Here is a 25,576-nt window from a genome sequence, read left to right as displayed (position 1 = left end):
CATAATTAATCCAATGGAAACAAGCGGAAGAAATTATATTGACAAAAATAAAAACACCTTACATGACATATTCATGTAGTTATATTTAATGCTTTGTGAAGAGATTAATTTCAAAAGGGTTAATTTGCTGTAGCTCCAAATCCAGGTAAGAGAATGAAGACGAGAGGTCTCATGCAAGGTGAACCAGAAGGCAAAATCAAAGGCCAAAGAGGCTCAACATCTATCCCATGAGAGGGGGGGGGCCCATTGCCAATTGTACCACAGCGAGAGAAAACACCCTTGACCCTTTCGCCCCCAGAGCCTCTTGCATGAAGAGTGACAATTTCCAACTTGGAAATCTGTTGGGACGTTTGGACTTGGCTAGGTCCCGAGTCCCAACAGAGAAAGAAAGCTGCAGAGTAACAGAGCATTTTGAAAGCATGCAGTTATTAGTTACCTTTGTGATTGAGGCACAGATCCAGATTCACAGCACTTTGAGGTTTAAAAAAGAGAAATCTTTACTTGAAAGATTATTTACAAATACATATCATATTCATCCCCTTCAAGGATCGCTGCCTTGTCATGACAAAGGGCCTTGTGTAGCTCAGTGTGTCAAGTGCTGGAAGAGCTCACAATGTACTTCTGTAATAAGAAAGCTTTATTGAGAAGTTACATCAGACACCATAACTAGCGAAGTCAAATCTGCCCAAAGATACACTTGCAGACCCTTTTCAAGAGAATTCTCCTGCCCAAAACTTGAAAGGTTCCCAAGGGAGGGGGGAAGAGCACCAGGTGCAATAAACCAGGGAGTGTTACTTCTCACACGTCCTTGGGCTGCCCGGCGCCCGCTGACAAGATAACTGTTTTGGTTACAGAAAGCAGGCCTTGCTGGCCGGTTCAAAAGACAAATAGTTCAAAGCAAATCATGATAGCAGAGTACAACAGACAGGTTTCGATTTCAGGCAGACAGCTAAATATAATGGGTCGAGGTTACACAGAGACCCCAAAAGCGAAAGGTAAAACTAAGGCTAAGAAAACATGGAGAGGCTCAGGCTAATATATAGATTCATGGCAGAGAGCAGGCAATGATCCAGACATTCCTCTGGTCCAAAAAGACCCCACCCCCTTCATCCCACATCCACAGGTTTAGGACACAATGGAAAAGCACGATGGAAAGCGCGGAGAAGCCGTGGATCTCTGATGTTAGTGACCTCCACCCACTCCCTATCCCCCATGGGGAAGTCTTTTCACTCCACCAAGTATTGGAGGTGACCCTTGTGCAAGCGGGAGTTCAGAATTTTGTCAACTTCATAGTGAGTGTCCTTATCGATGAAAACAGGAAAAGGTGTCGACCAGGGAGGATGCCAGGCATCAGGCAGAGGGGCACGCTTCAGCAGGCTGGAATGAAAAACAGGGTGCACATTCCAGTAAGTTTTAGGCAGAGCCAGTTCCACAGTCACATCATTTATCAATTTGGTAATTCGAAACGGCCCCACGAACTTAGCCCCCAACTTGCGGGACTGTTGCCGGCAGCGCAGGTTCTTTGTGGACAAGTAGACCTGATCCTCCACCACCCAAGCTGGGTTGGCCGCCCATTTCTTATCTGCTTTATAAGCTTGCTTGGTATCATCCAGACAAGACACAATCGCGGGCCAGGCCTTGGAAATTTCCCCAGCCCATTTCTGGACGTCTGGGGTCTCGGGGGACGCCAGTTCCCAAGTGGGCACAGCCAAAATGTCCGTGCCATAAACCACCTTAAAGGGGGAGACCCCTGTGGAAGCATGAACCCCATTATTATAAGCGAACTCGGCCAGTGGACGCAAAGACACCCAATCATTCTGTTGATGGTTTACAAAGCAGAGGAGGTATTGCTCCAGAATCTGATTCACCCTTTCAGTTTGGCCATTGGACTCCGGATGGTACCCGGAAGTGAGTGCTTGCTCCATCCCCAGGAGTCTCAGAAGCTCCCGCCAGAACTTGGCAACGAACTGGGAGCCACGATCCGAGAGCAGTCTCCTAGGAATTCCATGCAGGCGGTATATGTGGGTGACAAACAGGGATGCCAGTTTTGCCACTGAAGGCATCCCACTACAGGGCACAAAGTGGGCTTGTTTGGAGAAAGCATCAACCACAACCCAAACCACATTCTTCCCCTGACTGAGGGGCAGGTCCGTAATAAAATCCATTGTGATGTCTGACCAGGGGCAACACGGTGTAGGAAGCAGGTGTAGCAAACCCTTTTTCTTTCCCCCATGGGTTTGGAAGTCAAATAAACAGGGCACCCCTGAAAGTATTTCTCCACATCCATCCGCAGAGAGGGCCACCAGTAATGCCGACGTACGAGGTGCAGGGTTTTTACGAAACCAAAGTGGCCTGCCAACTTGGAATAGTGGCACAATTTCAAGACCTCCCCCCTGGTTCCCTTAGGGACATAAAATCGATTGTGTCTCAGGAACAGGCCCCCCTTTTCCTCCAGCGATGAGCGGAGTGCTGGAAACTCCTCGTCAGAAAGGACGTCCTTCTGGACCCAACCCCCAGGGACGAGGATCCCTCCCTTTGCCTTGCTGCGCATCATGGCTACCAATCCCAACTGGGAGGGCGTGAACACCGTGTCCACCAATGGGTCACGCTTACTGTTGTACTGGGGGAGGCGCGATAGCGCATCCACCAAAAAGTTCATTTTCCCCGGCAGATGCTTGAGAGTAAAGTTGAACCGGGAGAAAAACTCTGCCCACCTCATTTGCTTGGAGGAAAGGGAGCGTGGCTGTTTGAGGGCTTGCAAGTTCTTATGATCCGTCCAAACCACGAACGGGAGCACCTCCCCCTCCAGCCAATGCCGCCAGGTGGCCAGCGCCAACTTAACCGCCGCAGCCTCCTTTTCCCAAATCGCCCAATTCCTCACAGGCCCAGAGAACTTTTTTGACAAGTAAGCAATGGGGTGCAACTTGCCGTCCCCCCCTTCTTGTAGGATCACTGCCCCCATGACCATATCTGAGGAATCCACTTGCACCGTGAATTGCTTTGAGGGGTTTGCGTGCGCCAGGATGGGTTCAGAGGTAACCAATTCCTTCAACTTATCGAAAGCGCCCTGGCAGACCGGAGTCCAGTTCAAAGGGGCGCCAGGGCGTGCCGCCGCTTTTTCCCTATCCTTGGTTTTCAATAAGTCAGTTAGGGGAAGGGCCACCCTGGCGAAGTTGGGAATGAATGTTCTGTAAAAATTGGCGAACCCCAAGAAGCTCTGGAGCTGTTTGCGCGTTTTGGGGTGTTCCCATGCCAACAAGTCTTTAACCTTCCCCGGGTCCATCTCAATTCCCTTACTGGAAACACGGAAGCCAAGAAACTCCACCAAGTCGTGGTGGAATTTGCACTCGGACAATTTGGCGAACAATTGGTGCTCGCGGAGCCTCCGCAGCACCTCTTGAACCAAAGAGTCATGTTCAGCACGGTTGTCTGAATACATTAAAATGTCATCAATGTAGACCAGAACCCCCTGGTACAATAAATCGTGCATAATCTCATTAATCATATTCATGAAAACGCCCAGAGCGCCGGCGAGGCCGAACGGCATGGCGGTGTACCCAAATTGGCCCAAGGGCGTGTTAAATGCACTCTAATACTCATGCCCTTTCTTGATACGCACTCTGTAGTAAGCCTCCCGCAAGTCCAACTTTGTGAAAATTTTCGCCCTCCCCAAATGTCCTAACAAATCCTTGATCAGGGGCAAGGGGTAGGCGTTACACGTGGAAACCGCATTCAAACCTCGGTAGTCCGTGCAGAGGCGCAAGGAACCGTCCTTCTTCTTTACAAAAAGAACAGGCGCGGCTAACGGGGAGGTGGCAGGTCTGATGAACCCTCGCGCCAAATTCTTGTCCAGAAAGTCTCGTAATTCTCGCATTTCTCTAGGGCTCATGGAATACAGTTTGGCTTTCGGGAGTGGCTCCCCCGGCTTAAGTTCAATTGCACAATTAGTCTTGCGATGGGGGGGCAGTTGGTCGCACTCAGTCTCGGCAAAAACGTCCCTAAAGCCCCGATATTCCTTTGGCAAATCGCTAGCCCTCACCTCAGCCACTGCAGCAGTGATGGGGGCTGCCCCAGCTGCAAGCGTGGGCCGCCGATGCCGCCTGCAGCCCGGGTCCGAGTACTTCATAGACCCCGTCTTCCATTTTACTGTGGGGTCATGTTCCCGTAACCAGTCTAGTCCCAAAACACACGGGAAAGCCAAGTGGGGGGCCACCACCGGCTGGATTCGCTCCCAATGTTTGTCAATGTCCAGTTCTATGGGGAGCATTTGGTCGATTGCCTCCCCCCCCCGGGCGCATTTCCCGTCCAGCTGGGCGATGCGTAAGGGCTTCTCCAAAGGCTCTCTACCCACCCCCAAAATTTCGGCCACCACTGGGCTCACCAAGGTTTTGGTGCAGCCCGAGTCCACTATACAGTGTACCCCCACTTGCTTCCCAGAATCTGGTTCGGTTAAGGTTGCTGGGAGGAAGACTAAAGGGGAATCACTCACCGATCGTTTGCCCCTGCCTGGGACGCTCTTACAGCAGGTCGCCTTCGTTTCCTGACTGCTCACTCGAATTCGATTCACCAATCGGGCCGCTGTCGCTGGAATCCAAAGTGGAAGCGGAGGCGCTTGCTGGTGCCAACAGGGATCGAACGGTTTTCTTGGGCACAGTTTTCTTGGTACCAGTTGTGCTGCGGGTGGCTGCCCCAGTGCTCCCTTCGGGACAGCTTTTCCCTGCAGCCGCCGCTGCCTTTTTGGTGGGGCACTGCGCGAGGAAGTGCCCGGCTTGGCCACATCCCAAACACAGCCCCTTCTCGCGGCGACAGGCCCGTTCCATGGCATCTACCTTCCCTTTCTGTGCTGGCTTCTTGGGTGTGGTCTTCAGGGCCGACTTTCCTTTTCCACCTCCCAGCCCCGCAGCCAACAGTAGATGCTGCTCGACGTCCCCAGCCAGGCGCACCCATCCCATCACGGTCTTCGGGTTGTCTAGATGCAGACACTTCCGAGCCAAACTTTTGGTCAGGCCTTCCCGGAAAGCCTGCACTCGCTGAGGTTCGGTCCATTCCGGGACCGACGCCACCAGTTTCCAGAACTCCCAGGAGTATTGGGCCACCGTCTGTGACCCTTGCTTAATTGCCTTGAGTTTGCTCTCAGCCATCTCACGTTTGAACAGATCCACACATTTGGCGCATTGCCCTTATGAAACGGTCATAGCTCCGCACGGCCCTGGGGTTGTAGCGGTAGAGATCGATGAACCACTTTGCCGCCTCCCCATCCATGCAGTCTCCCACAAAGCGAATGCATTCAGCGTCATCTTGGAAGGTGAAGCCCACATCCATCATATACGCTTGGAGATGCACAAGGAACCCAGGGAACGCTGCAGGGTCTCCAGTGAATGCAGTCTTGAAACGGTAGGCTCGGCGGATCTCTGCGGCCCGGAACTGAAGAGGCAACCTGCCTGTTGGAGCATTTGCCCAGTCTTGGGCCACCCCTCGTGGTTGCTGCCGGGCTCCCCTGTCTCTGGGATGTGCTCCTCTTCCTGCTCCCGCACCCACTGCTGCCACCGCCGCCACAGCAGCAGCCGCCGCCACAGCTCCAACTGCCGTGGCTCCATCTCTAGCGCCTTGGGCGCCACCGGCTCCGTCGTCACCTCCATCTCCTACGTCGGGGGCGCCCGCCGGCGGCTCCGCTCCTCCGCCCGCCGCCCCAGCACCCTGCTCGGCCACTCCCTCATCTTCCAAAGAGGAGTGGTGCGCCGCTCCTTGGGTACCGTGGGCACCGATTCCGGCTCCTGTCCCAGCGGAGGGACCTGCTGCCGCCACCATGTAGTCTCTGTGGGTTGAGTGTGCCACAGAGGATCGCCGCACTCCAGGTTATCCAGAGGTTGCCTGTAATTCCCGGAGGAGGCGCCTTGCCTCACGCTGGGAATCTGGCCCCAATTCACCAGACACCGAATGCAGCCAATCACCCACACGGCTCATCTGAGCCTGAAGCTCCTGGACTTCCAGTGCCGCCACCGTCCCACGGTCTGGCACCCCTCCGGTCAGACCCTCGGGCCACAGTTCATCACCCGTGGGCCGATTGTATCTGGACATCCGCTTGCGGTCCGTGACGTGCCGCTCCAAGAACTCGGCGTGCGCTGGGGTGAAGTCGGTCAGGGCCTTCACCATCCCGGAGGCCCCGCTCAGGCCGAGGGATCCTGATGCCACGAAATCATCTTGGATGTCACTCGCGTACATCTCCCCCTCGTCTTCCTGAGCGCTGTAAAGAGAACCTTCTTCCTGCATGGCTTCAGGAGAAAGGTGTTGTGAGATTTGACTTAATGTCAAGTGCTGGAAGAACTCACAATGTACTTCTGTAATAAGAAAGCTTTATTGAGAAGTTACTTCAGACACCATAACTAGCGAAGTCAAATCTGCCCAAAGATACACTTGCAGACCCTTTTCAAGAGAATTCTCCTGCCCAAAACTTGAAAGGTTCCCAAGGGAGGGGGGAAGAGCACCAGGTGCAATAAGAGCACCAGGTGTTACTTCTCACACGTCCTTGGGCTGCCCGGCGCCCGCTGACAAGATAACTGTTTTGGTTACAGAAAGCAGGCCTTGCTGGCTGGTTCAAAAGACAAATAGTTCAAAGCAAATCATGATAGCAGAGTACAACAGACAGGTTTCGATTTCAGGCAGACAGCTAAAAATATAGAGGGTCGTGGTTACATAGAGACCCAAAAGCGAAAGGTAAAACTAAGGCTAAGAAAACATGGAGAGGCTCAGGCTAATATATAGATTCATGGCAGAGAGCAGGCACTGATCCTGACACAGTGAAGCTATGAGCTATGCCGTGCAGGGCCACCCAAGATGGACAGGTCATAGCAAATAGCTCTGACAAAAGGTGATCCAATGCAGAAGGAAATGGTAAACCACTCTAGTATCTCTGACATGAAAACTCTATGGACAGTTCCAAAAGGCAAAACGACATGACACTGGAAGATAAGCCCCTCAGGTCAGAAGGTGTCCAATATGTTACTGGGGATGAGCAGATGGCTAGTACAAGTAGCACCATAATAAATGAAGCGACTGGGCCAAAGCCAAAAGGACGCTCAGTTGTGGATGGAACTGGAGGTAAAAAGTCTGATGCTGTAAAGATTTTTATTCCATAGGTACCTGGAACGTCAGATCCATGAATCAAGGCAACCTGGACACGGTCAAACAAGAGATGAGAAGACTGAACACCGACATTTTAGGAATCAGTGAACTCAAATGGACAGGAATGGGTGAATTTAACGTGGACAAGAATCTCGCAGAAGAAATGGAGTAGCCTTCATAATCAATAAGAGAGTAGGAAAAGCAGTCTTGGGATACAATCCCCAAAATGACAAAATGATCTCAGTTCGAATCCAAGGCAAACCATTCAACATCACAGTAATCCAGGTCTATGCCCCAACCACTGCTGCTGAAAAGGATGAAGTAGACCAGTTCTTTATGAAGGCCTACAACACCTTCTAGAAGCAACACCAAAAAATGATGTGCTTATCATCATGGGGGATTGGAATGCTAAAGTAGGAAGTCAAAAGATAACCGGGATAATAGGCAAGTTTGGCCTTGGAGTACAAAATGAAGCAGGGCACAGGCTGGTAGAATTTTGTCAAGAGAATACAATGGTCATAGCAAACAAATCAGGGGATGGGAATGGTGGCCTAGGATCACTGTTGGAGCAGTCCACAAATACCTCGCTTCTTTAAATGAAACAAAGTCTTCTGGGCCAGATGAACTGCATCCAAGAATATTAAAAGAACTTGCAGATGTCATCTCTGAACCTCTGTCCATCATTTTTGACACTTCTTGGAGAACAGATGAGGTACCACATGATTGGAGGCGGGCAAATATTGTCCCCATCTTCAAGAAAGGGAAAAAGGAGGATCCAGGTAATTATCGACCCGTCAGCTTGACATCTGCAGCTGGCAAAATTTTGTAACAAATAATCACTCAGTCCTCAAGCAGCTGGAACTGAGAGCCATGATTTCTGAGACTCAGCACAGTTTTCGCAAGAACAAGTCATGTCAGACCAAACTTTTTTCGAGAAAATGACTACCTTGCTGGATCAGGGGGATTCCGTGGATATAGTTTATCTGGATTTCAGTAAAGCCTTTGATAAGGTTCCACTTGATATTCTTGTTCACAAGCTGGTAAAATGCAATATGGATCCTAATTCTGTCAGGTGGATCAATAACTGGTTGAGAAATCGTACCCAGAGGGTACTTGTTAATGGTTCAGCATCTTCTTGGAAAAGAGTGACAAGTGGAGTACCCCAAGGATCTGTCCTGGGGCCAGTGTTGTTCAACATATTTATAAACTAGGGGTGCTAGAGCTTGGCAGTGGGAAGAGGCCTCAAATCTGCAGAGAGTTGCAAAGAAGAAATACACATGGCTTGTCTGTGTCTAACCTCCGGGCAGAGCAGTATTTTAAGTGAGAAGGGGCTTTTCTGTGGCTTCCCTGTCAGGCAACTGTTTGGCAGAAGGGGAAAGTCCCCCCCCTCAAAAGGAAGGCCCCTAAGGCTCCCCTTCGTTGCTCTTGGAAAGGCCTCCTCCCCTCAGTCAGGGCCTGTCAGAGGCTCCTTCGCAGCAGGCCTGAAGGGAGGGAGGGAGGGGAGGGAGCGCACTCTGCAGCCTCCTGCCGGCTCTGTCAGGGTTCTGAGGCCATTTGCAGTTGGACATGACAGTTAGGGCAGCCTTGGGGTGAAAAGGGCTGGCGCAGCCTCTGTTCTCCTCCACCTTGGCAGCCCTACTGACCTCCCCTCCCTTTGGTGGTCAGGAGCAGACTGGCAGCCATTTCTCCAGATTGCCCCTGGCTGGATGGAATTTTGGTCTGTCCTGGTGAGGCGGCCAATCGGAAGGTGGTTCGCGCCTTCCGACTGGCCCCTCCGCTTGTCAGTCCAGGGCCATTGGACCAATTGTTGCCCTTCCTCATCACGGACTGAGCCCACCCCAACACCCCTTACTGTTTTATTAAGAGGGAAAAGATGATTTGGATGAGGGATTAGAGGGGATGCTTATTAAATTTGCAGATGATACTAAACTGGGAGGGGTAACAAACACAACTGAAGAGAGCAACAGAATACAGGATGATCTTGATAGGCTTGAGAAGTGAGCTAAACTGAATAAAAGGAAGTTCAATAGGGACAAATGTAAAGTTCTTCATTTAGGTAGGAAAAACCAAATACACCAATATAGGATGGGGGAGACTTGTCTTCGCAGTAGCATGTGCGAAAAGGATCTAGAAGTCTTAGTAGACCATACAGTGAACATGTCAGCAGAGTGACAGTGTCTAAAAAGGCAAATAATGAAGGGGGTTGGACTCGATGACCCATGAGGTCCCTTCCAACTCTATGGTTCTATGATTCTATGATTCTCTTTTCCAACAACCCAAGAGACGACTCGACACATGGACATCACCAGACGGTCAACACAGAAATCAGATTGACTATGTGCTCTGCAGCCAAAGATGGAGAAGTTCTGTACTGTCAGTAGAAACAAGACCAGGAGCTGATTGTGGTTTAGATTATCAGCTTCTTGTTGCAAAATTTGGGCTTACATAAACCCCCCAAAAATAAAATATAAACAAACAAACAAACAAACAAACAAATAAATAAATAAATAAATAAATAAATAAGATGGCAGGGCCCCACTGGGAACTTCACTGGAATGCAGAGGAGGCCAGGAACCAGGAAAGGATTTATAGTTTTATAATGCTTGGCCTCGGGAAGACCACAGTAAAGGACGGGGCATTAATCGGGGTTCATGACACTGAAGCAGTCGGTGAGAACTTAAATGGACTCTGGAGGATGGTAGAGGACAGGAAGGCCTGGAGGATCATTGTCCACGGGGTCACGATGGGTCCGGCATGACTTTGCATATAGCAACAACTATAATCATATTCAGTCTCCTGACCGAAAAAGAGTACAAAGCTTAAAGAACAGTTACAAAATCAGTACATTGTAAGCATCAATGGCTGGGCTGCAGGCAGGACTATATCCCACACATCAGCGTAAGGAGAGTGCTGAAAGCCTAATGGAGGATGCTACTCATTTGCTTTAGCAAAGCTCATTGAGCTTCTTTTCAGGAACTGGGCAGGAACCCACCTTAAACAAAGGAATTTCCAGAGAGCACTGCTCAGAATTTCCTGCAACCTCAGCAATGACCCCTTTTACCACTAGTGAGCACACAGGTACAAGCTCAGCTGCTTAAATGGCTTAACAACAGCTCTTCATACCTGACTTCACCAAATTACTTTGTTGTTGTTGTTGTTAGGTGCGAAGTCGTGTCTGACCCATCGCAATCCCATGGAGAATGATCCTCTAGGCCTCCCTGTCCTCTACCATTCCCCGGAGTCCATTTAAGTTTGCACCTATTGCTTCAGTGACTCCATCCACCCACCTCATTCTCTGTTGTCCCTTTCTTCTCTTGCCCTCAATTGCTCCCAGCATTAGGCTCTTCTCCAGGGAGTCCTTCCTTCTCATGAGGTAGCCAAAGTATTTGAGTTTCATCTTCAGGATCTGGCCTTCTAAGGAGCAGTCAGGGCTGATCTCCTCTAGGACTGACTGGTTTGTTCTCCTTGCAGTCCAAGGTACTCGCAGGAGTCTTCTCCAGCACCAGAGTTCAAAAGCCTCAATTCTTTGACGCTCAGCCTTCCTTATGGTCCAACTTTCGCAGCCATACATTGCAACTGGGAATACCATAGCCTTGACTAAATGCACTTTTGTTGGCAGGGTGATGTCTTTGCTTTTTAGGATGCTGTCTAGATTTGCCATAGCTTTCCTCCCCAGGAGCAAGCGTCTTTTAATTTCTTTGCTGCAGTCCCCATCTGCAGTGATCTTGGAGCCCAGGAAAATAAAATCTATCACTATCTCCATTTTATCCCTATCTATTTGCCAGGAATTGAGAGGGCCGGATGCCATGATCTTTGTTTTCTTGATGTTGAGTTTCAAGCCAACTTATGCACTCTCCCCCTTCACCCGCATCAACAGGCTCTTTAGTTCCTCTTCACTTTCTGCCATTAGAGTGGTATCATCTGCATATCTGAGGTTGTTGATATTTCTCCCTGCAATCTTGATACCAATTTGTGACTCCTCTAATCCCGCCTTTCTCATGATATGCTCCGAATATAAGTTAAATAGGCAAAGCGACAGTATACAGCCTTGCCAAACTCCTTTCTTAATTTTGTCCATAGAATCATATAATCATAGAGTTGGAAGGGGCCATACAGGCCATCTAGTCCAACCCCCTGCTCGATGCAGGATCAGCCCTAAGCATCCTAAAGCATCCAAGAAAAGTGTGCATCCAACCTTTGCTTGAAGACTGCCAGTGAGGGGGTGTTCACCACCTCCTTAAGCAGCCTATTCCACTGCTGAACTACTCTGACTGTGAAAATTTTTTTCCTGCTATCCAGCCTATATCGTTGTACTTGTAGTTTAAACCGATTACTGCATGTCCTTTCCTCTGCAGCCAATGGGAACAGCATCCTGCCCTCCTCCAAATGAAAACCAAATGACAACCTTTCAAATACTCTAGCATTTTCATGGCAGACTCAATACAGGGTGGTTTGCCAGTGCCTTCCCCAGTCATTACCGTTTATACCCCAGCAAGTTGGGTACTCATTTCACTGACCTCGGAAGGATGGAAGGCTGAGTCAACCATGAGCCGGCTGCTGGGATTGAACTTTCAGCCTCATGGGCAGACAGCTTCAGACAGCATATCGTTGTACTTGTAGTTTAAACCCATTACTGCGCGTCTTTTCCTCTGCAGCCAATGGGAACAGCATCCTGCCCTCCTCCAAATGACAACCTTTCAAATACTTAAAGAGGGCTATCATGTCCCCTCTCAACCTCCTTTTCTCCAGGCTGAACATTCCCAAGTCCCTCAACCTATTTTCATAGGGCTTGGTCCCTTGTTCCCAGATCATCCTCGTCGCTCTCCTCTGTACCCTTTCAATTTTATCTACATCCTTCTTGAAGTGAGGCCTCCAGAAGTGCACACATTACTCCAGGTGTGGTCTGACCAGTGCCGTATACAATGGGACTATGACATCTTGTGATTCTGATGTGATGCCCCTGTTTGGAGGAGGGCAGGCTGCTGTTCCCATTGGGTGCAGAGGAAAGGACACGCAGTAATGGGTTTAAACTACAAGTACAACGATATAGGCAATGTAAACTGACCTTTTCCAATCCTGTGGCCATTGCTGAGTTTTCCAAATTTGCTGGCATATTGAGTGTAGCACTTTTACTGCATTGTCTTTTAAGATTTTGAATAGTTCAACTGGAATGCTGTCACCACCATTAGCTTTATTGTTGCTCAGACTTCCTAAGGCCCATTTGACTTCACATTCCAGGATGTCTGGCTCCAGGTCAGTAACTACTTGCTGATTGCAATTTCAACAAAATCTCTACTGATAATCACAAACAGCTATATTTATAATGTGAATGGGCAATCAAGTTAGAGATGGTTGTCTTTCTCTTACAGTGAGGCTAAGAATAAAACCTGGTGAAACCCACCTGAAACATTTCTCTATTAGAATAACCTGCTTGGAAATTCCTACAGATGTTTCACCTAAGTGGGACCTTCTAAATATGGCGATATTTCAAATGCAGCAGTTAGGATCAAGAAGGAAATGGTCAATGTTCAGTTATATTTATATATATATTTATATTTATATTTATTTGTATGTTTATTTATTTGTTTATTTATTTATTTGTTTATTTATTTGGTTTGTATCCCGCCACTCCCCAATGGGCTCGTGGCGGGTAACAGTCTTAAAACCCCATTAAAACCCCCTTTAAAAGACTTTAAAAAACCCATAACATGGTGGATAATCTCCCAACCTACTTCCCCATCCCAACTAGAGGCGTTGAGAGCATGGGGCGGCATGATGTCCACAGGCCCACAACCTCCTTTCTCCAGGGGGGCAGCCGATCTCCTCCGCTGGTCCTAGCCTCAACCATAAACCCGGTGGAAGGGCTCCATTTTGCAGGCCCTGTGGAAAGATGTCAAATCCCACAGGGCCTGCAGCTCACCCAAGAGCTCATTCTACCAGATAGGGGCCAGGACCAAAAAGGCCCTGGCCCTGTTCGAGGCTAGGCGTGCTTCCCTGGGGCCGGGAACAACCAATAGGTTTTCCCCCACAGAGCGTAAGGCCCTGCGGGGAACATAGGGCAGTAGGCGGTCCTGCAGGTATGTGGGGCCCAACCCGCGTATAGCCTTGAAGGTTAAAACCAACACCTTGAACTGAATCCGGGCAGCAATGGGCAACCAATGCAGCTGCCTCAGCACAGGCTGGATGTGGGTCCTCCAAGGTGTCCCAGTGAGGACCCTGGCAGCTGCATTCTGCACTTGCTGAAGTTTCCGGATTAAGGACAAGGGTAGGCCCACGTAGAGTGAGTTACAGTAATCGATTCTGGAGGTAACCATCGCGTAGATCACTGTGGCCAAATGTTCGGGGGACAGGTAGGGTGCTAGTAGCCGGGCCTGGCGAAGATGGAAAAATGCCTGGCCCGCTTCTCTTTTGACCAGTGCCTCCTTAATCAGGGAGGCATCAATGATCACCCCCAAATTCCTGGCTTGAGGCGCGATGGTAAGTTGCACTCCTGCCAAGGTGGGTAAATGCGCTTCCTGATCCTGGCCCCTCCTTCCCAGCCACAGGACCAACGTCTTGGAGGGGTTGAGTTTCAGGCAACTCTGCTCAAACCATTCAGTCACTGCTTCCAAACATCTGGCAAATGGTTCCGGGGGGGGGGGAATCCGGACGGCCGTCCATAAGGAGATAGAGCTGGGCGTCATCAGCATACTGATGGCAACTCAGTCCATAACTTTGCACCAGCTGTGCCAGAGGGCGCATGAAGATGTTAAACAATGCAGGGGAGAGAACCACGCCCTGTGGAACCCACAAGGGAGTCTATAAGGGCTTGAGAACTCCTCCCCCACTGCTACCCTCAGGGTCCGGTTCTGGAGAAAGGAGCGTATCCAGCGCAAGGCTATGCTTCCTACCCCCGTGCCGGCGAGGCGGTAGACCTACAAGTCATGATCCACAATGTCAAAGGCCGCCGATAGGTCCAGAAGAACCAATATGGCTGACCTGCCTCTATCCAGCTGGCGACAGAGATCATCCAATAGGGCGACCAACACCGACTCCACCCCGTGGCCAGGACGGAAGCCAGACTGATATGGATCGAGTGCCGAAGTTTCCTCCAAGAAAGCTAGGAGCTGATCCGCCGCAGCCTTCTCCAGCACCTTCCCTAAGAATGCTAAATGCGACACTGGGTGGTAGCTGGCAGGGTCCCGTGGGTCCAGCGTAGATTTTTTTAGAGAGGGCGAACCACCACCTCCTTGAGCCGCTCAGGGAACTCCCCGGACTCCAGGAAGAAATTGACGATGTCCCTGAGTTGGCCTCCTATCTCCTGGCCCCCTCCTTTAAGGAGCCAATGGGGCAGGTATCAAGGGGGCAGGTGGTCACCCTGACCAACCCCAGCTGCACTAACCCACCCTAACCCTCCCAACCCACTATCTATGTTACCTCCCAACCCTCCCCTCCTCCTCCCAGCCTATCTAGCAGCTGGCTGGGTGGGTCAGACTCCGGGTGCAAGATCCCATTTGTTTCCAGGGATAACTACCTTTATATCTACCTTCATATTCTGGCTAAAATTGCTTTTACAACAGCAGGTTTAATTGTAACAGACTCTTTTGTAGCATCTTGGAAAACTGCACTCACTAAAAATCTGTGCTACTATGGACTCTTACTTCAACGGATTCTGACCAAGGGTATAAATCTTGTTAATACAAGGGTGATAGAAGTAGAGAGGCAACATGACCTCAACAATATCCTGGTTCCTCTTTTTAGGAAATATATTTTAATCAGGAACACCTTGATGCCATACCTAGCCAAAGTTGTAAACCCTGAGCACAGGAGATCTTTCACCCTCTTTCGTTACAATGCCCTACCTAGGGATGGGCGATTCGGGTTCAGAAACGCCCGAATCGCCTGAATCGGGGCTGATTCTGAGCCAGAAACGGTCCGAATCGGCCCTCTGGCTCCCTCTAGCGGTCCTAATCGCCGATATTTGGCGATTCAGCTGAGTTGGAGACTTCAGGCAGCCGTTGCCTGAAGCCTCTCTGGCTGCCTTTTTTTTTTAATCTTTATTTTTTGCTGCCTAAAATGGCAGTGGGGGGGGGGAGTAAGTGGCCAACCAGAATGCCTGTAGCTTTTCAGCTCAGGCATTCTGGCTACTCACAGAAGGGTTTTTATTTTTTAAATCCCCTTGCTTTAAGCCTGCCCAGGAGGAGGCTACTTAAAGCAAGGGGCTGCTTGCTGGAGCTCATTTGAGCTCTCTGGCTGGCTGGCTGGCTGTGCTGCTCCTAAGCTCCCTGCTTGGTAGAGCGGCCTGCCTGCCTGCCTGGACTCCTGGACCGGGCCTGGATTGTGGACAACTGGACATAGCTGGAGAAGACAGCGAATAGTTTGTTTTAGGGTTTCTTTTTCTTCTCCTTTCCTATCTTTCTCTTTTTTCCCTCCCTCTTCTTCCTCTCTCTCCCTCCTCTTTTCAAAAGTTTTTTGCCTTTGGGTTTCTGTGGGTGGGGGCCTGGGGGGGGGGTTGGGGAATTGTATTTGCTGTTATTGTGTTAACTGTTTGCTATTTTGTTTTTTGTGAAAGTATTTTGGGGATGGGAGTTGGGGTGTGTATTTTGCATTGTTTCTGGTTGTTTTTTGGTGGGTTGTTTGGTTGTTTTGTTTTGTTTTCCACAGGTTTCCTCAGTTGCCACCTTTGGGCTTCGTGCCCTGGGTGGCAACTGGTTGTTTTTTGGTGGGGGGCTAGTTTCAGTTTAGGGGGGGTTGTGTTTGTTAGGTTGGTTTAGCAGGGCCTTGCAGGGCCAGTTTTTCTAGATTGCCAGCCACCTTTGGGGGAGTGCCCTGGGTGGCTGCAGCTTGTTTGTTGAAGCTGTTTCTTTGGTTAGCCTAGGTAGAGTTAGCTTGTTTGGTTAGGGCCCTGCGGAGCAAGTTTTTCTTGGTAGCCACCTTTGGGGGAGTGCCCTAGTTGGCTGCTGGTTGTTTGTTTGTAGAAACTGTTTGGTTGGCCTAGGGTAGGCTTGGTTTGGCAGTTTGGGCCTTGCAGGGCCACTTTTGCTCGGTTGCCACCTTTGGGGGAGTGCCCTGGTTGGCTGGCAGCTGGTTGGTGTTTGTTTCATAGATTGTTTCCTTACTGGGGGGAATTGCTGCGTTCTTCTTGGGGTGTCCAATTAGTGACCATTTAAATAGGCAGTAAAATCCATACTGTTAGGAGAAATTATAAAGTGCAAATAATTTTTTAGAATAGATAGTTTCTTTACTAAGTAGCCAGATAGGATTTTTATAAGAGAACAGTGATTTGGGTTTTAGGTTAAAATAGTAGTACTTTCTTAACAGTTTAAAAAACTTTAAACCAGCAGGGGCTGTGCCTTATTGAAGGCCAGCTTTCCTGGTAGAGACAGGAATTGATTTAGAGGCCAACAGGTTTAGGGGTTCTTCTTAGCAGATCAGGTGGGGGCTTGGTGCACAAATCTGCTCCAGCCTTCCTTCTAGCTAGTTACACTCAGGTAGCTTAAAACACTTTAAAAGTGTAAAAAGGTTTTCATCTAATTTTCCCTGCTGTAGGTTAGGTAGGGCCAGTTAAACTTAGCTAGGCCCAGACAGGTTCCTTAAGTTAAGAAAAATCCAAGAGAGAGAACAGGAAAACTCCATAGAAGTTAGGTCAGCTTAGGGTCTAAAAAAACTGAACAGGTAGCTGGTGGGAGGGTTTTACAAGTTTCGAGGTTTCCTTAGAAACAGGTGTTAGGACAATTAGTGGTAGGGCCTCAAATTTCCCTGTCTCTTAGATTACAGACAGTTAGTAGAAAAAGTTTGTCCAAGGGAACATGAGTGGGAAGAAGGAAGATCAGGCTAGGGGCCCTGGGGGAAAGGCCCAACAGAAAACTAGAGGGGTGGAGGGGAGTCAGAGGGGGAAGGAAGCGTCCTTCCCCCCACCTGAGAAGAGGCCTGTCTTGGGTCGACCTTCCACCACACCGACCAATGGCCGACCCAAGACCTCTGGCCAGAGTGGTGCAATAAAGAGGGTCCACAAGGGCCTGATCTCTCCCTCGGGGCGAGCCTTGGGGACATGAGTGGCTTGTCCTTCATGTCCCCAGGCATCACCTCGGGGTGCAGACAGCCAGTCTACTCCCCTTTCTCCTCCAGGATCCAGCAGGCTTCAGTTGGGGGGGGGACAGGAGGAGATGGAAGAGGTGGTGCAAGAGGGAGAGATGGAGGTGGCACCCCCTGCCCCGCCATCTCGACCCCTTCCCCCTCTCTCACCTCCTTCTGTCCCCACCTCAGGACACGGTGTGTCCGGCCCGAGCTCCTCACAGGAGGCAGCTCAGAGGACTTCGCAGGCTGCAAGCCAGCCTGCGTCGTCCAAAGGCTTCAAAGTCTGGAATTACTTCCAGACAGTAGAGGGAACCCACCTAGCAGAGTGCCAGCTCTGCAGGCAGAGGGTTAGTTGTGGAAGGCAGGAGCGCCACTACACGACTAGCGGCCTCATGAACCACCTGAAGAGGCACCACCAGGCTGTCCTGCTTCAGGGGGAGAGACAGGCTGGCAGTGGGGTGCCTGCGCAGGCACAACCTACCAGCACGGGGCTGGAGAGTCTACCTGGGACCTCCACCTCGGGAGCTCTCCCTAAGAGTTCTGCTCAGGGGTAGGGTGGAGTTAGAGGGAGGCAAGCGACCATGGTGGAGCTGCTTGCCCGGGCTGGCAGTGGCATGCCAAAAGGAGAGTTTGAGGCAGGGTGTAGGGCCGCGAACCATGACCTAGCTGCGCTCATGGCCGTGGGTGGGTACCCCTTTCGTCTGGCCGACGACGTCTACTTCCACTGACTATGCCGTCGCATATCCACCTGGTACACGCCTCCTAGTCATACCACTATTAGCAGGACAGTGTTGCCCTCTCTTTATAGGGCAGCCAGGTGCCGCGTGGAGGTAGAGATGTCCTGAGCTTCAGGGACCGTACACTTCACGTCGGATATAGGGACGTCATGTCATGCGCAGGATGCGTACATCTCGCTGACTGCGCATTGGTGGGACGTACGGGAGGTGCTGGGTGGGGTTGAGCCTGTTAGGCAGGGTGAGGGCTGCCGGGCAGGCTATCGCCATGCCTTGCTGCACATCGAGCCCTTCGATGTGCGGCACACGGCAGACAACATTGAGGGCGCCATTCGTAGAATGGTAGATGGGTGGATAGGCAGTGGGACGGGGGTCACCAAGGGGTTCTTGGTGACAGATGGTGCCCTCAACATGACCAAGGCAGTCAAGGGCATGGGCCTGAAGCACATCTCCTGTGCGGCCCACCTTCTCCACCTTGTGGTTAAGGATGCCCTTGGGATCGGCTCCAAGGGAACCGGTTCATCCGCCGAAGCCATTGACTTCCTGCATCTCATCTAGAAGTGCCGAAATATCGTGGCGCATTTCTCTCACAGCTCGTACGACGTCTCGAGGCTGGAGAGAAAGCAGGTCCTGATGGGCGTGCCGCAGCACTGCCTTATCAGAGACGTCAGCACGCGCTGGAACTCCACCCGCGCCATGCTTGAGCGCTTGGTGGAGCAGAGGAGAGCCTTAGATGCCCTTGTCCAGGAGACGAGGATGTTTATGCCTGGGAAGTGGCTCACCCACCGAGAGTGGGAGATCATTTCTCAGACCGTGGAAGTGCTTGGGCCCTTCAAGACTTTCACGGAGATGCTCTCGTCTGACACGGCGAGTTTGGGTCTGGTCGTGCCCATGGTCCACAAGGCCCGTGTGGTGCTGGTGTCAGACGTTGAAAGACAACTAGGTTCTTAATAATAAGAAAGCTTTATTGAGAAGCACTATATACATCTAGACTGGCGAAGTCAAATCTGGCTTGAGGGCAGATTTGCTTCTTCTTATCAATACAATTCTCCCGCCCAAAACTTGAAAGTTCCCAAGGGAGGGGAGAGGGAGAGAAGAGACACTTGCAATTAAAAACAGTGATACATTCTCATGGCCTTGACTGTCTTCCACGGTTGATAGCAAACCAGGCCCAGCCGAGAGGCCCCAGCAAGTGATAAGGGTTACAACAACATACATTTCACTTTCTACTTGTTAGCATGATTACAGGGCCTGGAGCAACCAGGCGCCAAGCAATATAACTGTCATGGAAGAACTCAGGCTAATTTATGGCAGGGTTTCTAACAATCCTGACATCCTTCCACCCTAAAAAGGACCCCCCCCCCACTAGCCTGCATCCACTGGTCGAGGGCATTCAGGGAAGGCACGGTGGAAAGCTCGGAGGAGGCGGGGGGCTTTCACATTCTTCGCCTCCACCCACTCCCTTTCCCCCGAAGGGAAATCTTTCCAATCCACCAAATATTGGAGTTGGCCTTGTGCACACGAGAGTCCAAGATCTAGTTGACCTCGTAGTGGGTGTCTTTGTCAATATAGACAGGCACTGGTGTTGAGAGCGGAGGGTGCCACACATCCGGCACAGGGGCTCGCCGCAGCAGGCTGGAATGAAAAACCGGATGCACATTCCTGTAAGTTTTAGGCAAACTCAATTCCACAGTTACATCATTGATCAGCTTTACAATGGGAAAGGGCCCCACAAATTTGGGACCCAGTTTCTTAGACTATTGCTGACAACGTAGGTTTTTTGTAGACAGGTAGGCAAGGTCACCTACTTTCCAGGCCGGTGCAGGTGCACGTTTTTTGTCTGCCTGGGACTTATAAGCTTGTTTAGCCTCCTCAAGGCTAGAGACAATGTCGGGCCAACCTGCACTAATAGCTGCCGCCCATTTTGTAACCTCAGGTGCTTCAGCAGAAACCAATTCCCAGGTGGGTGCAGCAATCAAGTCTGTCCCGTACACCACCTTAAAGGGAGACACTCCAGTGGATGCATGTACTCCGTTGTTGTAGGCAAACTCAGCAAGAGGCAAGAGGGCAACCCAATCATTTTGTTGGTGATTAATAAAACAGCGCAGGTACTGTTCAAGGATTTGGTTCACCCTCTCAGTCTGCCCGTTGGACTCAGGGTGGTAGCCCGATGTCAGGGCTTGCTCTATCCCCAGCAACTTCAAAAGCTCCCGCCAGAACTTGGCAACGAACTGAGGGCCCCGATCCGTGAGCAATCTCCTAGGAATTCCATGTAGGCGGATTATGTGAGTCACGAACATAGAAGCCAGTTTGGCCGCTGAGGGCAAGCCCGCACAGGGAATGAAATGGGCTTGCTTTGAAAATGCATCCACAACCACCCAAACTACAGTCTTGCCCTGGCTGGGAGGCAGGTCTGTGATAAAGTCCATGGTGACATCGGACCAGGGGCAGGCAGGGGTGGGCAGAGGCTGCTGCAGCCCTCGCTTCTTTCCTCCTGGGGGTTTGGAAACCAGACAGGTAGGGCAGCCCTGCACGTATTTCTCTACATCGAGCCTTAACGTTGGCCACCAATAATGTCTTCTGACCAGGTGCAGAGTTTTCACAAAGCCAAAATGTCCTGCGGTTTTCGCATCGTGACAAAGTTTTAAAACGTCTCCGCGCGCCGCCGCTGGAACGTAAAGGCGCTCCCCCTTGAAAAACAGACCCCCCTTGTCGACTAGGGCAGGGTGGAGTGAAGCAAACTCAGCGTCATGTAACACCTCCTTTTGAACCCACCCACCAGGAATCGGGTTTCCTTTTTTTGTTTGACTGCGCGTCACTGCTGCCATCCCCAACTGGGCGGGGGTGAAAACCGTATCCACCAATGGGTCGCGCTTACTGTTGTACTGGGGCAAGCGGGAGAGGGCGTCCGCCAAGAAGTTCATTTTGCCTGGCAGATGCTTAAGAGTAAAGTTGAAACGAGAGAAAAACTCCGCCCACCGCATTTGCTTGGCAGATAGTGAGCGGGGCTGCTTGAGTGCTTGGAGGTTTTTATGGTCTGTCCAAACTACAAACGGGACGGCAGACCCTTCCAACCAATGTCTCCAAGTGGCAAGTGCTAATTTTACTGCGGCTGCCTCCTTTTCCCAAATCGCCCAGTTGCGTTCTGCCCCGGAAAATTTCTTTGACAGATAGGCTAAGGAGTGCAGCTTCCCATCCTCCCCCTCTTGTAGGATTACGGCCCCCATTGCCACATCCGAGGAATCTACTTGCACTGTAAATTGCTTAGTTGGGTCAGCATGTGCCAACACCGGTTCAGATGTAAAAAGGAGCTTCAGATTCTCAAAGGCTTTCTGACACAGGGGGGTCCACTGAAGTGGGGCGCCCGGTCGATTTGCCGCCTTCCCCCCCTCTTTCGTTTTCAACAAGTCAGTCAGCGGCAATGCCACCTTGGCAAAGCTGGGAATAAACGTTCTGTAAAAGTTCGCAAAGCCTAAGAAGCTCTGGAGCTGCCTCCTAGTCCTGGGGGGTTCCCAGGCCAACAAGTCACGCACTTTGCCCGGGTCCATTTCAATTCCATCTTTGGAAACCCGAAACCCCAGAAACTCCACCACCTCCCGGTGGAATTCGCACTTTGAAAGTTTGGCAAACAGCTGGTGCTTTCGCAGCCGGCTGAGCACCTCACGGATCAATTTGGTGTGTTTATCCCGGTCTTCAAAATACACCAAAATATCATCAATGTAGACCAGCACCCCCTGATACAATAGATCATGCATAATTTCATTTATCATGTTCATGAACACGCCCGGAGCGCCGGCGAGGCCGAATGGCATGACAGTTTATTCAAATTGGCCCAAGGGGGTGTTGAAAGCCGTCAGGTACTCGTGCCCCTTCTTGATGCGGACCCGGTAATAGGCTTCCCTCAAGTCCAGTTTTGTAAAAATCCGAGCCCTCCCCAAATGCCCCAACAAGTCCTTAATCAAAGGCAATGGGTAGGCATTGCAAGTGGAAACAGCATTCAGCCCCCTGTAGTCCGTACAGAGGTGCAGGGACCCATCCTTCTTTTTCACAAAGAGGACTGGGGCGGCCAGGGAGGAAGTGGCCGGTCTGATAAAACCCCTGGCTAAATTCTTGTCCAGGAACTCCCTGAGCTCCTTCATTTCCCTCGGGCTCATTGAGTACAATTTGGCTTTGGGAAGCGGCTCCCCCTTCTTCAGTTCAATTGCACAGTCTGTTTTGCGGTGGGGACGCAGTTGGTTGCATTCAGTCTCTGCAAACACATCCTCAAAATCTCGATACTCCCGTGGGAGGGCAGGCGCCCTAGCCGCCCCCACTGCGGCCACGGTTCGACAGCCCTGAGCGGGTTGGGGCCGCACATGCTGCTTGCAACTAGGAGACGAAAACTTCACTGTCCCATTCTTCCACTTCACCGTGGGATCGTGTTCCCGCAACCAGTCCAGCCCCAACACACACGGGAATGCAGAGTGAGGCGCTACTAGGGGTTGGATCTGCTCCCAATGTTTTTCAATGTCCAAGTCCATTGGGAGCGTTTTCACGGTGGCCTCCCCCCCTGGGGCACATTTCCCATCCAGTTGAGTAATGGGTAGGGGCTCCCCCAAAGGCACCTTCCCCACCCCCAAAGTCTTGGCTAGCGCTGGGCTAACTAGGGTTTTTGTACACCCCGAGTCCACTATGCAACGAACCCCCAGTTTCCTCCCAGAGTTGGGCTCTGTGAGAGTAGCGGGCAAGAGAACCAGGGGAGAGTCACTCACCGCGCGTTTGCCCCTGCCGGAGACCTGCTGGCGGGGCGCCTTAACAGCAGGCCGTCTTCGTTTCCCGACTGCTCCCCCGATTGTATTTCTTCATCTTGGCTGCTGCCTTCCGATTCCTCCACCATGGTCGCGGCTCCAGCCGGAGCAAGCAGGGACTTGGCGGTTTTCTTCGGGACCACTTTCTTGGTTGTAGTGGCCTTGGCTGGGGCTCCCCCCGATGGCTTGGCACTTTGCGAGGTTTTGGCTGGGCATTGTGCGAGGAAATGGCCAGCCTGGCCACAGCCCAGGCATAATCCCTTCTCCATGCGCCTCGAGCGCTCGCTCGGTTCCAGTTTAGCTTTGGGCTTGGCTTTCTTAGGGGTAGAGGTCTTTCCACCCGTCTTGTCTGCGATTCCTTTATATTCAGCCGCCCGTTCCAGACGCCCTTCCATCTCTCCCGCCAGCTGCACCCATCCCAAAACGGTCAAAGGATCGTCTAGAAGGAGGCACTTGCTGGACAGGTCTCCGGAGACTCCCCCCATGAAAGCATGCACTCTCTGGGGCTCCGTCCAATCCGGAACAGCTGATGAAAGTTTTTTAAATTCTCGGGCATACTCGGCCACGGTCATTGTCCCTTGCTTCAGGACCTTGAGTTTCTTCTCCGCTGTCTCCTTCTCAAAGGGCTCCACGTACATCAAGCGCATGGTTCTCAGGAAGTGATTGTAGTTACGAACTGCTCTCGGATTGTAACGGTAGAGGTCCATGAACCACTTTGCCGCCTCTCCCTCCAAACACTCTCCCACGAAACAAATGCGCTCGGCATCATCATTGAAAGTGAACCCCATGTCCATGATGTAGGCTTGGAGATGAACCAGGAACGATGGAAAAGTTGACGAATCACACGAGAACTTGGCTTTAAACTTGTAGGTGCTCCGCATCTCCACTCCCCTGAGATGAGGGGGTAGACGCCCCGGGCCCCAATCCATTGGAGCCCGTGCTCCACGACCAACACCTCGACCAACTCCTGCTGCTGCTCTCACCGCCGCTGCCGCTCTTGCCGCCGCCGCTGCTCTCACTGCCGCCGCTGCTCTGGCTGCCGCCACCGCTTCAGCCGCTCCACCAGCTGCCGCCGCTGCTCCGTCCGCTGCTCCAGCTCCGTCAGCAGCCGCCGCTGCTATTTGTAATCCACCGGCTCCTACTCCAGCAGCCAGTCCTTGGGCCACGACTTGACCCAAACCCTGGAGTCCCGCTCCTCTCCCGGCATCGGCCACACCGAGGCCATCGTCTTCTTCTTCCTCCTCCTCACCCAGTTGCGCCACTGCTCTCGCCGCCGCCAGGGCCGCGGCTTCGGCTTCGGCTGCGGCATTCATCGCCGACTCTTCGCGCTGCCTCAGGGTGGGAAGATCCCCCAGCAAGCGTCTCGCCTCACGCTGCTCCTCAGGATCCAGCCGTCCCGACACTCCCTGCAGCCAGCTGGTCACCTTGTCGATTTTCTGCTGCAACTCCCGCACCTCGAGGGTGGATGCCATCCCTTGGCTGGACACCCCCACAGGCAGTTGATCAGGCCACTGCTCATCACCTGTCAGGTGGTCGTACTTCGACAGACGCCTGCGTTCGGTGATGTGCCTTTCCAGGAAATCCGCGTGACCCGGGGTCGCATCTCCCAAGGCTCTGGCCATGCCCGAACTAAACGAGCCCGCGCCGGCCACTTCGCCCTGAGAGAAGTCCCACTCCAGGCCCTCTTCCTGCTCGGTATAGATATTGCCTTCATCCTGCATGTTGGCAGGCAAAAGGTGTTGTGAGATTTGACTTAATGTCAGACGTTGAAAGAACTCACAACTAGCTTCTTAATAATAAGAAAGCTTTATTGAGAAGCACTACATACATCTAGACTGGCGAAGTCAAATCTGGCTTGAGGGCAGATTTGCTTCTTCTTATCAATACAATTCTCCCGCCCAAAACTTGAAAGTTCCCAAGGGAGGGGAGAGGGAGAGAAGAGACACTTGCAATTAAAAACAGTGATACATTCTCATGGCTTTGACTGTCTTCCATGGTTGATAGCGAAACCAGGCCCAGCCGAGAGGCCCCAGCAAGTGATAAGGGTTACAACAACATACATTTCACTTTCTACTTGTTAGCATGATTACAGGGCCTGGAGCAACCAGGCGCCAAGCAATATAACTGTCATGGAAGAACTCAGGCTAATTTATGGCAGGGTTTCTAACAATCCTGACAGCTGGCCCCCTTCCTGGACCCGGCTCGAGGACATGCAGACGCTGTTCCAGCCGTGCGCGCGCTTGCGAGGAGGCTTCTGAGAGGGCTTGAGAGCCGCTTTGAACCCCTCTGCAAGTCAATGACATACAGGCTCACCACCATGTGTGATCCGTGCATCAAGGGCAGCTTAGCAGAGAGGGAGAGGAGCCTTCCTGCATGGCGCGAGCTGCTCATTCAGAGGCTTGCCTGGTGGAAGTCCAAGGAGGCTGAGGTGTCAGGTCAGGCAGGGGAGGAAGGAGCCAGCACGTCCGCTGCTCCTCCCCCCCCCAGCCTCTGCTGGCACATCAGCCACTGCAGGCCACCCCAGCGAGAAAGCTGAGCAGGGCAACTTCTTGCTGGGGCTTCTCCAGCCCACTCCTTCTTTTGAGGGCAGCGGGTGCCCGAGGGAGGACAGTCTGGGATGGAGAAGGCTTACCTCGGTGAGCCCCAGGAGTCTGAGAACGCCTGATGAGATACTGGGCCAGGATGGAGGTGGTCTGGCCGGCCCTCTCCCGCCTGGCCCGTGTCTACCTTTCGTGCCCGCCAACGAGTGTCCAGAGCGAGCGGGCATTTTCTCATGTGAGCAGCACCGTCTGCAAGTATCGCTCTTGCCTGGCGCCCGAAAGAGTCCAGCAATTGGTCTTCCTCAAGGTCAACTTGCCGGCTCTTGGCCATCCAGAA

General features: G+C 51.7%; 1 protein-coding gene across 2 annotated transcripts in view; it reads right to left on the bottom strand.

The window, feature by feature from the left end:
• Positions 1 to 1,211: 1,211 nt before the first annotated feature.
• The window catches only part of MED27 (mediator complex subunit 27), a 397,023-nt gene continuing 372,658 nt past the window's right edge, over positions 1,212 to 25,576 (bottom strand). For both annotated transcript variants that reach the window (XM_077306392.1, XM_077306394.1), the window contains one exon: positions 1,212 to 1,377. In XM_077306392.1, the coding sequence (XP_077162507.1) occupies positions 1,227 to 1,377 (151 nt within the window). In that variant the 3' untranslated portion in view covers positions 1,212 to 1,226. The remainder of the gene's footprint in view (positions 1,378 to 25,576) is intronic.

The sequence above is a fragment of the Paroedura picta genome, chromosome 12 (genome assembly GCF_049243985.1).
Source record: "Paroedura picta isolate Pp20150507F chromosome 12, Ppicta_v3.0, whole genome shotgun sequence".
Classification (NCBI taxonomy): Eukaryota; Metazoa; Chordata; class Lepidosauria; order Squamata; family Gekkonidae; genus Paroedura; species Paroedura picta.
Note: the sequence above shows the minus strand (reverse complement) of the source record. Positions and strands in the feature narration are given on the sequence as shown.